General features: G+C 39.8%; 1 protein-coding gene across 2 annotated transcripts in view; it reads right to left on the bottom strand.

Annotated features, from left to right (window-relative positions):
- Positions 1 to 8,147: 8,147 nt before the first annotated feature.
- Positions 8,148 to 17,600, bottom strand: part of LOC140347356 (dual specificity testis-specific protein kinase 1) — a 49,083-nt gene continuing 39,630 nt past the window's right edge. For both annotated transcript variants that reach the window (XM_072433774.1, XM_072433773.1), the window contains 4 exons: positions 11,573 to 11,746; positions 10,814 to 10,897; positions 10,635 to 10,721; positions 8,148 to 8,297 (listed from right to left, as the gene is read on the bottom strand). In XM_072433774.1, coding sequence (XP_072289875.1) covers positions 8,193 to 8,297; positions 10,635 to 10,721; positions 10,814 to 10,897; positions 11,573 to 11,746 — 450 coding nt within the window. In that variant the 3' untranslated portion in view covers positions 8,148 to 8,192. The remainder of the gene's footprint in view (positions 8,298 to 10,634; positions 10,722 to 10,813; positions 10,898 to 11,572; positions 11,747 to 17,600) is intronic.

The following is a 17,600-nucleotide window of genomic DNA, read 5'->3' as shown; positions in this document are numbered from 1 at the left end:
CACCGCGCCGCGCTCGGGCCTGATTGAGAGGCTCGTTTGTCTAATCAGGCTGTGGCATAATGAGGACGAGCGGACGACAAGGGACAGGATGATGTAACCGCCTCACCACCGCTGCAACCCTGGGAACCCAAACTCTGCTGAGAAAGTCTCGCAAGCGGCGTTCATTTCCCACCTTGAATCGAGCAGTATTCCACCACATACGTAGAACATTATCTCAGATTTAGTTTGTTGTAAACCTTATTATTGATCTAAATGAACTAGAAACGACTCTTCAAAGCATTTACCGTATTTAAGCAGATCATTATCAGTCCTTCAAAATAAAACTCTGAGAAAGCTAATGATCAGGGAATATCGTTAAAACATTAAAGCCATGAACAATCTGACACTTTAGGGAATTTCTTTTTTCAGTTCTGGTGTAAAATGCCGTCTAGCAAGCCACTCAAGCCACTCTTTTGACTCTCCTTTTGAAAGCGGGTTCCACCTTTCAGAAATAAATGCCCCATTACAGGCGTCTCAAGAGATCTGCTGTTAAAATGAAGACGTTTGACAGACTGGCTATGAACACAAATCAGCGCGCGGACATGATTTAGTTCATCTGTCTTACAACATTAAAGTAATTCTGACAGGTCGGACCACTCAGAGAACTAAAACGCAGTGAAGACAATTATATTTTGAATTTTGATAAGAAATGTTATGGCAAAGAAGCTAATCTTGTAGGTTTATAATTTCACTTCCTGTTTGTAATTGATGACATCACACTAGGAAATTACCCTGCAAGCATTTTTTTTTTTTTTACTTAAAGGCGCAATGGACAATTTTTGAGAATGCAGGCGGAAGTGCGCATGCGCACTCCCCCGTGCGGACTGATACAACACACACGTGCGTTTGTTTATTAGCGCATCACATCACATCTCTCGTCTCCTGTAGATTTCAGTCCACTTCTGAGTCAGCTCGAACTGTCTTTCTCCGTCTTCATTTTGTCCCGTACACTGAGGGAACTATATTATGAAAGATCCATGCGCTTAGGCACGCGGAAACGTGGGCACGAACCGCACGCGGCTGCAGGTGAGCGATAGGTGCGTTTTATGATTGATACGTGGCAGGACAAATGATTTATCCACGCGACGAGGAAATATGATAGAAAATTTGCTGAAAAAAATCGTCCATTCCACCTTTAATACATGATCCCAACTTTATTTTGTTGAATTAATCTTGTCAAAATGGTAAATGTCCCTGGTGTGATGTCACTTCCTGTCATTTTCTACAGCTTTTTCAACATTTTCTCCACTTATACCTACTCGATTGGTGTAAAACTATCATGTCTATGTACAACAGGTATAAACACACCAAATAAAGTCAAAATTTTAAAATTGTAAACACTTGTCATAAGCACTTTAAACCTGGTGGAAATTGGGCCAAGAATAGACTCAACCATCTGGAAACTCAACCATCTCTGGTTCCAGGATTTAGGTTGTGATTTTCTGTTTTTGCAGCACATCGTTGGTCATGTGATTTCCCTGCACGCTTGACAAGTTGACTGCTGCACGGTTACATATTTATGAAGCCAGCTGCCGCTCTAAAAGTGCGGGTGATAAGGAACTGACTATTATTCCAACTTGACAATCAGACAGCTGCAGTTTCATCTCCATAAGTGTGTTTATGTGGATCTGCTGTGGGTAAAGCACGGACGAGGCGGCACAACGCGCTCCATCTGCTTCTGTGAGCTCCACAATGGCAGTTTTCTGGGACTGTGGACGATCTAGTCAAGCTGACCTTTCAGTCACTGCTCCTTCTCCTCCTTCTCCTCCTTCTCCTCCCCGGTTTTAAAGTTTGCTGGGCTGATTTCAGTAGTATTTTTAAATGAAAGGACACACATTATGCATTATTTGTACTGACACTGACCTTTATACATGCTCTAGCGTGCCTTTACTTTGGCATCTCATGTTTTAGGGCTTAAAATACTAAAATCGCATCAGAGAGTCAGGCAGTCCCTCGTCAGGATTTGGTGTTAGCACTACTGGCAGTTAGCTAGCCCCTGACATGCTAATGGAGGCACGCAGTTGTAGTGCATGTGCTTTGAAGCAGAAATGTGCTGGAGAAAAACAGCAGAAGACCTAAGGATTTCAACCTATTGGGTCACAAATCTGGTGTATTTGAAACTGAGTATTTTGTGAGGCTCAGAGAAGGAAGAAGATCACCTTGCGAACAGGATTTATGAAAAAATCGTGAACAAAGCTAACGTATTTTCCCGAGTATAAGTCGCACCAGCCAAAAAATGCATAATAGAGATGAAAAAAAACATATATAAGTCACACTGGAGTATGAAATGCGGTTGCAAGTGTGAAAATAACAAATAATATCACATATAAGTCGATCCGGAGTATAAGTATAAGTATATAAGTATAGATAAAAGAATGAGTCGCACCCCGGGCCAAAACTATGAAAATAGGTGCGACTTATAGTCCAGAAAACGGTAATTACAAATTCAGTTATGTTTCTGACGAAGGGAAAATGTTATAACATAATTAAAAGCTAAGCTAAGTAAATGTCCTAACCCTAACCCTATATTAACCCTATCCTAACCTTAACCCCCAACCCTAACCCTAACCTTAACCCTAACCCTATCCTAACCCTAACCCTCTAACCCCAACCCCAACCCTCTAACCCTAACCCTCTAACCCTCTAACCCTAACCCCTAACCCTCTAACCCTCTAACCCCAACCCCAACCCTCTAACCCTAACCCTCTAACCCTCTAACCCTAACCCCTAACCCTCTAACCCTCTAACCCTCTAACCCCAACCCCTAACCCTAACCCCTAACCCTCTAACCCTCTAACCCCAACCCCTAACCCTAACCCCTAACCCTCTAACCCTCTAACCCTCTAACCCCAACCCTCTAACCCTCTAACCCTCTAACCCCTAACCCCTAACCCTCTAACCCCTAACCCTCTAACCCTAACCCCTAACCCCTAACCCTCTAACCCTCTAACCCTCTAACCCCAACCCTCTAACCCTAACCCCTAACCCTCTAACCCTCTAACCCTCTAACCCCTAACCCTCTAACCCTAACCCCTAACCCTCTAACCCTAACCCCTAACCCTAACCCCTAACCCTCTAACCCTCTAACCCCTAACCCCTAACCCTCTAACCCTAACCCCTAACCCTCTAACCCTAACCCTAACCCCTAACCCTAACCCCTAACCCTCTAACCCTCTAACCCCTAACCCCTAACCCTCTAACCCTAACCCCTAACCCTCTAACCCTAACCCTAACCCCTAACCCTAACCCCTAACCCTCTAACCCTCTAACCCCAACCCTCTAACCCTAACCCCTAACCCTCTAACCCTCTAACCCTAACCCCTAACCCTCTAATTCTCTAACCCTAACCCCTAACCCTCTAACCCTGAGGGTGTGCCATCTGTTTACAAGATGTTACTGCTAAATGTAACATGCTAAATTCTTACTTTGAGGGTGTTTGCGTCTCCACAGAACTGACCTGTACTTGACCTGGTGGTGCCACTTGTCTTTACGTTTAATGCCATATTGTGGGACATCTTAGCCATTTGTGTACGCAGTACGTGCAGTTGTGATGAGGACTGTGCTAAAATATCAAACTACTGATGGCGAGACTAGATTTGTTGATGCATCGTTGAAATTGTTATTAGCTGTATCGATCATGAGTCATTTTTGATGTATTTTGCTTCATTATTTTATGACATTGTATTGTAACTACACGTGGTCGCAGTAGGCGTAGTAGTAGTAGTAGATGTAGTAGTCAGAGAAAATAAACTAAAATATAGTTAATATTTCCACCAAAATATGATTGCGGGGGAAAAAAGTACTTCATGTTCATGTTAAGCGCTGCAGTGACGGATTTTCTTAGGCAACACCTCTACCTGGTGGACATTAAGAGTACTGCACTATAGATTTGAATTCTGGTTTCCAATATCCCAAGTTCTGTGTGTTGGGCCAGTTATGAAGTACATTTGACAATTCACAGCTTTATGTAAATTCATATTTAGATATTTACCATAAATTTAAATAGACAAAACCCATTTTTATTTTCTCTCAACACAATCTGCAACTAAAGATGTTTTATAATCGATTTTTATCCACTTTATTTATTTCTTAAAATGCATTTCCCCACTTGTTCCCCAGACAAAAAGATTGGTCCTTAGAGTAGCACCTACAAACAGCTAAAATTACAATCTTGGAAGGACTTTATTCTTTTATTAACTTTATTTATTATACAACATTTATTTTTTTCCTAGTATATTTAGAACAATCTTATTCAAAGGCTAATTTGTTGAAGCTTTGACTCCAAAAAGGCAAAAGGCATTACACATTTTTCACCCATTTTCAATTAACTAAATAATATATGCAAAATGATTATTGTGTCTAATATACCAATGGAATGAAGAAAGAAAGAAAGAAGAAAGCTGTATTCATTGTTTCCGATTTCTCTGTCAAATAATATGTGAAATGTTCCTCATTAAAAAACTAAATTAAATATATCTGAAAACATTACATGATGAAAAACTTGTAATCCCTCTTTTCTTATAAGAAGTTCATATTGCTCTCATTCACCTGCAGAGTGGCTGTAACTGGCCCAACAGTGCATTTAAGACTTTCAAACATCAGCATTAATTCCTGTTTTACGGCATCAAACCATAAAAGAATTTGCCTTTGTTCCTCGACACATTAATGCTTATCAACCAAACATTATGCGCTTTGTAACTTCTCAATGCGGCGCTCATGATTGAACTGAAAATAGGCCGGCACTAGTGTTTGCATAAATCCATAATAATCCTGTTATTTCTATGCAGATGGAGGTGGACGAGGGCAGCAGCGGCGCGAGTCTTTGAGGAGCTTTTGATGTGTTTGTGACGAGACCTCAAAGCTTTGAATGTACCATGAGTTTTAACATAAAGGTCGTCACTGCAAAGACACGGGTCAAGAGGTACTTTCATTACGCTTTAAACAGAAACATGCTTTGCTTTAGAGTATTTCTTATTTTTCCTGCAATAAGTTTATGATATACCGGACTTGTATTGCTGTACTATATAATGGCAGCGTATAATATGTGACTATTTGGTGAGGGGTCCGCCACCTGCTTCAAATGGTTCATAGCCACGTTTTGACTGGGCCTGATGCATTTGTCTGTCTCTTATAAATGACCATCACAGGATCAAGTCAGTGTTTGGTGCGGTTTTGTGTTCACTCTGCGTTCTCTCTTGTCCAATCATCAAGAGACAAAATGAGTAAAACCGCTTTGGGTCGTTTGAACGGGTCGATACGGTTCAAGACACCGAAGCAAACCAGTGGAAACGAGCCTCATAGTGGCAGCTAAAACATAGATTCTTCCTTCCTCGTGTGACTTAGTCTAATAAAAATTCAAATGTATTACGCTTTGAAATAATGAATATAACAGCAATAACGATGCTTACTGTATTTTCCGGACTATAAGTTGTACCTTTTTCATATGTCGGTGTAATCCCTCATTCGTCCAGGCGTGTTCCATAGTAGAAAAAGCTTCAGTTGTAGTCATCTGGACTCAGTTTACTGAGTCCAGATGACTACAACTGAAGCTTTTTCTACTACCTTTTTCATAGTTTTGGCCGGGGTGCGATTTATACTCCAGAACGACTTTTATGGACTTTTACTGATATTATTTGTTATTTTCACATGACAACAAGAGGGCGCTCTAGGCTCTAAGCGACACAGAAGAAGAATCTGCACTTCCTCTTCCTCCGGAGTTTGGGGAGTTGTTTAGAAGTGACACAGAGGAAGAAGAATTCAATGGATTTAGTGATTTGGGGTAAAACTGATGCTTTGGTAAACTTGTTAGCATGTTCTTTATGCTATAGTTATCTGAATAACTGTTCATATGTTACGTAAACCTAATCATCATGTTCTTTAATCTGTTATTTTAAATTGCATTTGAAGATGAAATGTCTGTTCTTGGATTTTATCAAATACATTTCCCACAAAAATGCGACTTATAAAAAAACATATATATGTCGCACTGGAGTCAGTGCGACATATATATGTTTTTTTCTTCTTTATTATGCTTTTTTTTTTTCCAGCTGGTGCGACTTATAGTTCGTAAAATACGGTATTTATTATAATTTCTTTTTCAAATTTTGAAAAATGTTTTACAATTTACTTAAATTATGTTGAGCCCCAAGACTACTCAATTTGGCATGTACATTTTTCCTGATTTGCTTAAAAATATATTATAGTGACATTATAATACAGTTATACACCAATTATACACGTTTTTGTAAAATACAATTTTTTTTATTTTTTATTGTACCACTTATTTACAAAGAAAAACACAGAATAACAAAAGATGACAAGTGAACATGGCATATTACTTTACACGCCTCCCTTTTAGTACAAAGATAATCTCATTGTTTCAGTAAAAAAATCTGAATACGTCTTAGTTTTCACCACAAATACTTGTCATTGGGATGAATTTCTGTTCAAATAAAATGGAAGTTAGAGATGTTTGTCTATCGTAGCTGCCTGGACTGTCACAAATCAGGTAAAACATGAGAAGAAGAGAAGAAAAACCCTCAATCCCCAAAATATATTCAAACAAAGAAAATGATATTTACACAAATCTCAAAGTTCATAAAGCAACAAAAACCTCAAGAACAGAACGAGAGGAATACAGTTACATTATTGTTCATCGATTTTACATGAGTTAATAACAGTTCTGCCTGAGTCCAGGGAAAGACTAAATATCCACAGACGTAAACATCTGCATCGTCATAATCATAAAACAAAAAAAGAAATACAAGAAAAAACAGTTTGATTTAAAGCGGTTTTACGCTCTAAATCTGTTAAAAACGCCTTAAAGGTTCGTTACGTAGCATTCCCAGAGTGCACTTCTAAACCAGAACCGAGGAAAGGAAGTTAAGTTGAAAGGTCAAAAGAAGCTCTGTAGATGTCACTCAAATGCACTGGTCCTCTGTGTTTTTAAAGTCCATACAGCGCCACTAGACTCGTTTGTATTGAGTTTATCATTAGTAACTCAACTTTGAAGAGTTAGCATCTATTGTTTATAACCTCATTCAAACAGCTTCCCCTTTGACCTCTGTAGCTTGTGTGACGACTGTTTTTACAAAAGGAACTGAACCTGTGTTTGCTGAACCGAACAAATGAGACGCACGTGAGGCTCATTCTGCTTTCTGATTGGACAATAGCCCGGCTCGTTCTGGTCGCTGTAAAAGTGCAGATCTTCGCTTCCCGTTTCGTTCGTTCTCTGTGGGGACGAGCCGAGATCACCGGGGGAAACCTACGACGTGTTTTTGTCTCAAAGCTAACGGCTAACATACATTAGCTTAAACATAAAACAGACACACTTGAGTTAAAAACACTCGACTTGTCATTCTGTGTACTTTTATCAACAAGTTAGTTCAGTTTGTCCTGTTATTTGAACATTATAGATTACATTATTTATTGTGCGTTAGCATTAGCTTAGCGACAAAAACAGTTACTTATAAACACATAGTATACGTCTCCAGGTGAAGTATTTACATGGAACGTAAAGGTCTTAACACGCTGCCTGTGATTATCCATCTGGACCTGGCTCTCCGCTTTGTCTTCATTAATTATTGATTTATTTTAGCGAAACTGCTAATTCCCCATAAGGAATGAATGGAGCAGGAAGTGGAGCTCCGCAGTTTTAAGGCAATTCTGTGAGAAGGTCTAGAAAACCCAATCATAACAAACAATCTGGATGTCCAATGTTTCGTAATCAAGAATAAAACAGGAACAGCTTTAGTCTGATTAGGTTCATTGATTTAACACGTTTAGCTCATTTTCGTGGACACATTCAATACAAATCTCACTATTGGTCCTGCTCAAAGCTTCTGATTGTTTCGTTTATCTTTCAGAGGTAGTTTTCCCCATTTGATTGTATTTTTTTTCAAACGTTCCCATGGTTAACAATGTTCAAAAATGATTTACACGGAAAAGGTACAAAACAAAGCAAACTCAACACGTTTACGTCTATTTCAAAAGCAGTTTGAAAGGTTCCAGTACATACAAAAAGGTGAGATTTCCCCGGCGCGTCGAGCACTCGGTTCTGTCCGTTCTGTCGAGTGTGCCGTGCCAAAGAGGGGGACGCAGGCCGCACGTTGTTTTTAAGACACTTGGGTTTAGTCTGGGCGTCTCCAGAGATCTCAGCTGCTGCTCAGCTCGGACTTCTCAGGCAGCTCCAGGCTCTCGGCCACTTCACTCAGCTCGTCCAGGAGTTCTGTGAAGGCCGGGCGTCTGAAGGACTCCAGCTGAAGGTCGAGCACACAACAGAAACTTAACGGACTCAAACACTTGGGGTTAGCGTTACTTTAAAAGGTCTGTTATGTAACTTTGTCTGGAGAAGGTTGGACACTTTGGACACCTCCACATGCTGAAGGTGCTGGTGCTGTGACATACGTTGACGCTAGCGCATTTTCTTTTTTCAGATTTTAAATATATAAAACAGAACAGAAAAAAAATAAAACAAAAAAACAGTGAGAACCCCCCAAAAAAGGCGATAAAAGACAAATTAAAGCTCATATTGTCCAAGGTAAACATCCTATTTGTCAATTTTTAAATTAAGTTCGAATATGATTATTATTTTTTCATTTCGTGTGAAGACCTTTTCCCAGACGTATGTCCCAAAGGTATCTATTGATTGTGTCCATGGCAGGAGTTTTAAGGCCCAAGTGTCCAAGTCCAGTGTGATGCGATGGGAAAAACAATCCAGAGTACTTTGTTACTCTCAGTCTAATATTTATGAACAATAGAACTGTCCCAAAACATGTGATAATGATGCAGGGCCGCTGCTAACCTTTTGGGTGCCCGCAGAAGCTGGACAATTTGCACATCTTCTTTCATTTTCACGGTTTCTAATGGAATATGAGGCCAATTTTCATCAGCTAAAGACTGTTTTGCTCCTTGTGGTTCATAGAATACATCTGCAGCTCAAAACTGTCCCCAGCTGTGCCCGGATCATCTGTTTGTTTAAACTGTGGCTTGTAGCGGCCCCTGTGCTACTCAAACTCACTATGGAGAGAGGAGACACTCGAGTCTTAGTTTGAAGTGATAACTAAAAAAAGAACTAAAAACAGACTATGCTTACTGAAGGCTCATTGCTTCATTGCAAAAGGAGTCATTCAATCCAAACTGGCTGGTCAGGTTGGTGGCCCTTGATGCCCTTCACACTGTGCGTTATGGAGCACTGTAATGATGGGCCCCTCTGCAGCCACAGTTCCTCCAGCAGAACTGTATTTCCTTGTGAGTTTGTTGACGTGTTAAGTGCCCAAATTAGCATGCACGCTAATGCACTTGGTAAATATTTCTTAAATCTGACATTACGCTGGACAATGAAGCACTAAAAATATAGCAGGCCACATACATTTTGGTTTTGTTTCACTAAGAATTCAAAGTTAGATATTGATAATTATTACGTGTTGGCAAATGTAAAGAGCATAAACAACAACCATGAGTCTGGGCTGTGCATCTGGATGACTCATGAACATGAATGAGATTGAAGTTTGTATCAGGGCCAAAGCTCTAAGTGAATAATGTCAGACCTGTACACAAGAGCAGGGCGAGTTTCAGTTAGAACTCCTCTGTTTGTCTAAAACAGTGTCCAGATGATTACCTTTAGCGGTTAAAATGACAAAATGACAAGCAAAGTAGAGGAGTTTAATGTCTGCGATTTTAAGACCAGGCCACAGACGTGAGGGCATTTTGCAACGACTCACATGAAACAAAAGAGATCCGAACATGAGCTGCTTTAGATGTGCTCTTATTTAGAGACAAAATAAAACAAAAAGAAGAAATAGGTGAGGATTAAACTGGCTCATAACGGCCACAGGAGGGCGCTGTGTTCACTGGAGGGGAGGAGCCTGTTACAGTCATCGCAGCAGATGAAGAATGATAAAGTCTGTTTGTTCATTTAGTTCTTTCTTTAGTTACTCTGATTGGCTGTTGTTAAGTTGTTGGACACTCACAATTAGAGGTTTGGAGCTGCGACCAGACAAATATAATGATGTTAATAATACTAATAAACAGAATCACACTGACCCACAGACACTTGGAGTTATACACAGACCGTCACCTCGATTCTGGAGCCCAGAAACTAGACTTCCTGTCTCTGCGAACGCTAACATTGTTATTGATCGTCATCATGGTAATTTGTTATTGAAATAAATGAAAAAGTATATAATATTAAGCCCTAACCTTAACCCTAACCCCCTAACCCCTAACCTCAACCTTAACCCCTACTTCGTCTGGTTAAAACTAGTTTATGCCATGGATCTGTATTATTAAGAGTGTAGCTAACTCATCCCAAAACAAACTAGACTGTGCAATCTATAAGTTTAAAATGTTTAAACCCGAAAAAAAATTAATTGGGTCAAAGCGGGAGTCGAACTCAGGACTTCATAGATCGGAGTCCACGTCTCTGACCGCTGGGACAACACTTTTGTGCTGCAAGACAGAAAATCTCTCCAGAATCGGGGTGACGGTCTGGGTAAAACCGCATGTCCCACACACAAATCCTCACGCGTGTAGAAGACTTTAGTGCAACAGTTACTTAGTGCACCTTTAATAATAAGAATGAAAGGTTAAGTTACCAGGCAACATCTGGTGGCGAGGTCCAGGACTTTCTGTGGACATCCGCTGACCAGGTCCTTAAAGGAGCTCACGTCCAGACCATAGTCCTGAAGTGACCACACAAACACATCATTATCTCATGTGTCAAACACAAATGTCACAAACACAGAAAAGTACTTGACGTGAGTATTTTGTGTACCTGTGTGCGAGGCAGGATCTCCGGGTCAGCTGGGATCCGGGCCAGGATCTCACACAGGACGATCCCAAAAGAGAACACGTCCACCTGAGACAAACAAACAACGTGTCCGTCACATACATGAACATCTAAAGTTCAAATGACTCGAATTAAGATCCTATTTTCTATTTAAGATTAGAACGAGATATTTGTTTTCTTAATTCAAGTGACATTAGATTTGACTTTTCACTCTCTAGTGGGTTTTTTCTTGTTCAGTTTGTTCCTTTCTGTTTCCTGTTTTTTGTTGGATGAAAACATAAAACAAAGAAAAAGATTGTTTCTTATTTTAAGTACAAAGATTTGTTGCTGTACCTGATTTTTACGTCTTAAAAACATAAAAAAACAGAGCGAGGTCATTTTAAACTGTTGCAATTCTAATTACTCAGAGCGACGAGTTTAAAAGCACTTTTCATTATATTCCGAGGTTGCCAAGTCAAATACAATAAATTTCAAGTAATCTTCATATACCTGAAATTTAAAATAGCTGTTTAGAAGAGTTAGAATATCAAGAATATATTAAAAAACAACAAGATTTAAAGAACTGGGAGAATTTAAAGTAAAATGAATGACAGACATGAACATGACGGCACAGATCCCATCATCTGAGAATTGTTCAAATTATTTCAGAACCCATTTGATTTGAGTTCATTTCGACTGACGTTAATCTATAAAAATACTATTGTCTACATTTTCTGAACCAGTTTGAGTGAAAGTGCTGTTTACCTTCCGGTCGTACGGTTCCCCGCGGAGCATCTCGGGGGCCATCCAGAAGGCGGAGCCCACCAGAGAGAGCTTCCTGCCGGGGTCCTTCACGGGCAGCTCCACCACCTCTCGAGCCAAACCGAAGTCTGTGACCAGAGCCTCACGACCACGAGACGTCACCCGGATCAGGCAGTTCTGCACAGACACACACGCTTACTGCAGCTGCAGAGTCAGCTGTGGACACTAGAGGGCAGCGGAGGAGGGATGAAAAAAGCACAAGTCCTGGTCCTGGTTCTGGTCCTGGTCTGGTCCTGGTCCTGAATCTGGATTTCCCTTTAGCTGTAGTGTATTAAGTGCAGGTTGGACTTAAAAGATCTTTCACCACTTCCTCATTTTATTTGTCATTATTTGTTAGAATGAGGGATTACACCGACATTATTTGTTAGTTATAAATAATATACACTGGTATAGATAGATAGAAGTATAGATCCATAAAAATGAAAAAGGTTGTGTAAGTACAAACATTTGCTCAGCTATTGTGATATAAAATGATTGAATGGAAACAATATAGAGTTCAACAAGTTTCTTTGAATATTTCAGTATTTATAAAACGCAATTATGGTAATAATCGGTGTAACCTGGTGTTGCCATATGCACTGCAGTATCACATTTTACCATGAAAACTACTTTTTATGTTAAAACCTGACATAAAATTATAATAAAATGATGTGATAGAAAATGACCACGCTATTTTGTAATCTCTTGATAGTTTACATGTTAAAACATTAGACTGCCAATTTCATATCCACACAAAACAGTTAAATCATTATAATAAGTCCACAATCTTACGTGCATCCTGGTCGTTTGATTGTAACTTAAGTAACAGCTGCTTTCTTGAGAAATACATAATGTGGCTCCAAATATCCTGAACAGAACAAAGTGGAGGAAAATGGAGTGGAGTTGACAGCCAGGCCACGAGCGCGGCGCTGGGGGTGTGATGACTCTGTAGTTGTGTAACACCAGTGGGCGAACGCTCCAGTGACAAGGACCAGCGCCGAATGTATTTAATTAATCTCATTTACAGGCAGGCTTTTATGCAAGACGAAAAGCAGTGATATAACACCTGAGGAATGGACTAAAAATATGTGCTGTGCTCACATTTTTATCACACGTGTCCTGTTCAGCTCTGAGGGAGACTCAGGCTGCATTCATCACGACAAAACAGGGACTAAACCAGGTCTCAACTCCAAACTAAACGTGGATTAGATCAGGACTAAACAAGGACTAGAACAGGATCAAGGCAAATCCACATCAGGGCTTAAACGGGCTCAATGTAGGACCAAATAAGTGTGAACGCAGCTTAGTCTGGTCTGGTCTGGTCCTGGTCCTGGTCCTGGTCCTGGTCCTGGTCCTGGTCTGGTCTGGTCCTGGTCCGGTCCTGGTCTGGTCCTGGTCTTGGTCCTAGCCCTGGTCTGGTCCTGGTCTGGTCCTGGTCCTGGTCTGGTCTGGTCTGGTCTGGTCTGGTCCTGGTCCTGGTCCTGGTCTGGTCCAGGTCTGGTCCTGGTCTGGTCCTGGTCTGGTCCTGGTCTTGGTCCTAGCCCTGGTCTGGTCCTGGTCTGGTCCTGGTCCTGGTCTGGTCTGGTCTGGTCTGGTCCTGGTCCTGGTCCTGGTCTGGTCCAGGTCTGGTCCTGGTCTGGTCCTGGTCTGGTCCTGGTCTTGGTCCTAGCCCTGGTCTGGTCCTGGTCTGGTCCTTGTCCTGGTCCCAGTTATGTGTCTTCTGTACAAATGTGAACGACTAAAACTCGACAGTCGTTAAGTTAAGTGTAAGTAGTTGCTGAACATAAACTTAAATACAAATTAAAAAGAGTGAAAAGTGATTTCAGTTCCTGTACATTTTATATAGCGTGAGTGACAGGTGGATTTAACCAGCGCACGACTGAGGCCGAGGAGTGGGCGGGGCAAAGTGTCTGCATTGGAGCCATGATTGGAGCACAGAGCTGCATTAAACAGCAGAAGAAAGTATTTTAACCATTCTTTACCCAAACCTTTTCCCTTTGCGCCCGCTGGTCTTTACGAGGATCTCCAGGAACATCTACAGCTTTCATGAAATGGGCCGTGACTTTTTCCAAAAGCTTAAGCCTTGAAACAAACCACTTGCTCCAAAACAATAGCTGCTTTGACTTGAGTTGTAAATGTCTTGATGTCAGAACTCGGATTAAAAACGACTTATTAAGTGTGTGCAGCTCGTTTGGCCTCATGGCGCCCGCGCTCTGGCTCTCTGGGGGCCAGGCCGGCGGTGTTAGTGAACAATGGCTCGTTATCACTTCCCAAACACTGACGATGTTCCAGAGGGTGATAGAAGAAGGTGAACTAAGGTTTATGGAGCGCTCTGGCGCTCCAAGTGACTTGGAAACAGTTTATACTGTACTTTTCGGGCTACATAGCGCTCCTGAATAACAGCGCACGCAAAATGTATGACGAAAATAGAACTTGTACATATACGGGCCTCACCTGTCAATAAACCGCAGGTGCCCACGTTGTAACATGAGATATTTACACATATACTGCGCAGTAGTGATGCGTTTTGAACCGGGGGTCCCGCGGCGCACCTGCAGCCCGCTGAGTCGGGGTCTAATCAGACTGATTTCTCAGTGAATATGAGTTGGATTGTAATAAAACACACAGCATTTTGAAGCTTAACAAACAGAAAACACCTCTGAGCTGTCCCTATTGTCCCCTCTGTCCCTATTGTCCCCTCTGTCCCTACTGTCTCCTCTGTCCCTACTGTCCCCTCTGTCCTTGGTGACCCTGTGTGAGCTGATTTACCTGTGTCTGTGTCTTCTCATCTGGTTTATCTGCTCCTGAGCTCGTGTTGGTTTATAAATCAGCAAATTGTTCTGTGAAATGTGTCAAAGTTTGGTGTGCATAATGCTACTTTAAGAGCTGATATGTCTTTGTATGAGAAAATTTATTTTAGTCCCATATAAATCAATGATTAAATGATAAAACATATTTAAGCTTATTAAAAAGACAAACTGACCAAAAAATACATACATATTTTTGTTTATTTTTTTGCTTGTAATGTCCGTTTTTTCATTCTTTTTTTAAAACAAAATCATAATTTACGTATTGATTGCACTCAATAAAAACATTTAATTATAATTTTTTTTTTAGTAATATAGCAACTTTACTTTACTAATTAATGCCCCTGCACTAATTACACAAGAGCACTATTATGACATAACACTGGATGCACTGTTGCACCATGGTAACCGTATAGCTGCACATTGTCATCACTGTTTATGTGCAGAAGCCGGACGGAGCCCAAATCTGAACACAAAATCACTTAATTATATTTCAAAATGTTCTGCTGGAAACAAACATTTTCTCATTTAAATGTTTTAAATAGACTTACGATACCAATGCACAGTCTATTTACAATCAATGTATACATTATGGCACACGGATTATTAAGAAGTGAATGTATTATATAAGTAATGTATTTGATCTGTGAAACACAAAGTATTTTGCTTTGTGTGTATACTTTGTGAATATAAAATGGTTTGGGGGAAGGCGCTTTAACATTAAATTCCATGTAAATATATCATAATAATGAAGAAAAAAAGGCCAAATAAACTAAACTCAACATGAGATTTTTATAATTTGGATTTAATAAATAAATTACGTTATTTAATTCACAATTTTTCCTGATTTATATTCACGTTTGTCATTGTCGCACTGCTTTACCTAGAAACAGAGCTCTTAATAATGTAAATGAACATACAAAATAATAAATGATAAAGTAACCACATAGACTTAAATCTAAAAAGGACAAAAATAATCTAAACTAAACTAATCTAAACTAATAAAAATAATAATTATAAAAACACTTTTATTTAAATATTTCTTCTTTTGCCTTTATTATGCTATCATTTTTCTTTCTTTTCTTTTTTTTAAAACCCTTTTTGTATCACATGTTCAGCATTTTTCGGTGCATGACTGACCGATGTCACGAGATTTACTCCACTACATTTTTTACATCGTATTATTGCATTCATATTTTAATCTGATTTCACACTTCCCCTTGTTTAATTTAAATTCAGAATACATTTAAGTTAAGAAGAGGTTTTTTTCTTTTTAAAGTAATTTTGGTAATAGTTGTCATTTAGTCAGGATTGGACCTGGCTTCATCCTTGGTATAGTAGCACTTTAGTTCCTGTTTGCTCTTCTTCTATTATCATCATTATTATTTCACTTATGGACAGTGTTTCCAGGCCGTGTGCAGGTTTTACAGCGGGTACCCTGGCAAAGACAACATTTATGTGCCCTTTAAAAGCTGAACTTCATGTGAGGCGGGACATATTGTTAAAAACCCTTGCCTTTTGCTTCAGCGCGGTGAGTGTTTGGTGGTTGCCAGGTTTCCCAAAGGCAGAGGGCAGTTATGCAGCGCGGCGGCTGCTCTTTTGTCACGCACGGGCCTCGGTTCAAACGGCAGAAAGGAATCTGTTGGTGGCATTTCATCTTCGCGAGTAATGGACGTCACCAAACGGGGCCGATGCTAATTTATTCATCTGTTCATTTGTTCATTGACTGTGAACGGCGAGCCCTAGTCAGGTGCTACGTCGTTTCCTCTGCACTTTAATCCACATTTGTGTCCTCTTTTGAGCGAGTCTTTATGTAACGATTGACTGTATATAGTCTTATTTTTAGACCTCTTACAACAACACAACAAAAACAGAAAAAAGAAGAAAAATATAAGCTGGACCAGGAAGAACATAAGGTAAGTAAAGAAAAAAAAAAAGATAAAAGTGTCATTAAAAGAAGAATAATTCAATTCTGAATAATTGTTGCGTTGAAACAATTTTTTTTTTTTTTTTATCCAATATGCTACTAAACGTGTGTTAAAACTGTGTACTCTGAGTAGTATTTTTCATGTTTTTTACCTTTGCTTAAAGGCGGTATGGACGATTTTTCGGCGATTTGAGAACTCAGGCGGAAATGCGCATGAATACTCCCCCGTGCGGTCTGATACAACACACACGTGCGTTTGTTTATTAGCGCAACGGAGCGCATCGCATCTCTCGTCTCCCGTAGATTTCTGTCCACTTCTGAGTCAGCTCGAACTGTCTTTCTCCGTCTTCATTTTGCCCCGTACACTGAGGGAACTATATTATGATAGATCCATGCGCTTAGGCACGCGGAAACGTGGGGACGAGCCTGACGCGGCTGCAGGTGAGCGGTAGGTGCGTTTTATGATTGATACGAGGCAGGACAAATGATTTATCCACGCCACGAGGAAATATGATAAAAAATTTGCTGAAAAAAATCGTCCATACCACCTTTAAGTACAATTTTGGCAGCAGAACTATCCATGTTACTGTCCTTTTACTTACGTTGCAGGTTTACAGTTACTCTGATATTAAAGGAGTCTGTCATTATGGAATACGGCATTAACTTATCTACCTTCACTTTGCATTTATTCAGTTAATTTTAATTCTGGATGAAAAACGTGCATCCTTCCATTTGCTTTTACTTTTATTCCACACTTGGTAAGATACTGCAGCCACAGTAAAGACATTAAAATTGTCTGGGATTCAACTTGAAAATAGACAACAACAAAAAAACTATGGACAAAATGGGACAAGTATTCTGAATTTAATATGCTCTCATTATTATTTTTTCCTTTGTTTTAAATACCACTCGTTATGTTTTATGTTCTCCCTGGTCCAGCTCATTATTTAGATTTTTTTTTAAATTTCATGTCATTTTTTTTCCTTCTGTTATTGTTTTATGTTGTAAGAAAATTGCAAAAATTAATAAAAAATTGTCCGGTTAATCGATGATCACGGAACTAAAAAAATGATTATTGTGACAATTTTAGGAGCAAAATAAACTCTTTGGTGTTCTACAAAAAAGTACAGCTAAATGTATTGTGTTCAGAATAACTTGAGTTTGATTCTACACAAGCCGCTCACATACAAGAGGAACGGTGAAACGTATGAGAATTGAAGAACATTAAAGCTTTCCCTTCTGCTGTGTCAATAATGAC

This window comes from Eucyclogobius newberryi, unplaced genomic scaffold, assembly GCF_026437365.1.
Source record: "Eucyclogobius newberryi isolate DKJ021-1_F unplaced genomic scaffold, fEucNew1.0.hap1 SCAF_6, whole genome shotgun sequence".
In the NCBI taxonomy this organism is placed as follows: domain Eukaryota; kingdom Metazoa; phylum Chordata; class Actinopteri; order Gobiiformes; family Gobiidae; genus Eucyclogobius; species Eucyclogobius newberryi.
The sequence above is the reverse complement of the archived record's forward strand: the minus strand, read 5'-3'. Positions and strand labels throughout refer to the sequence as shown.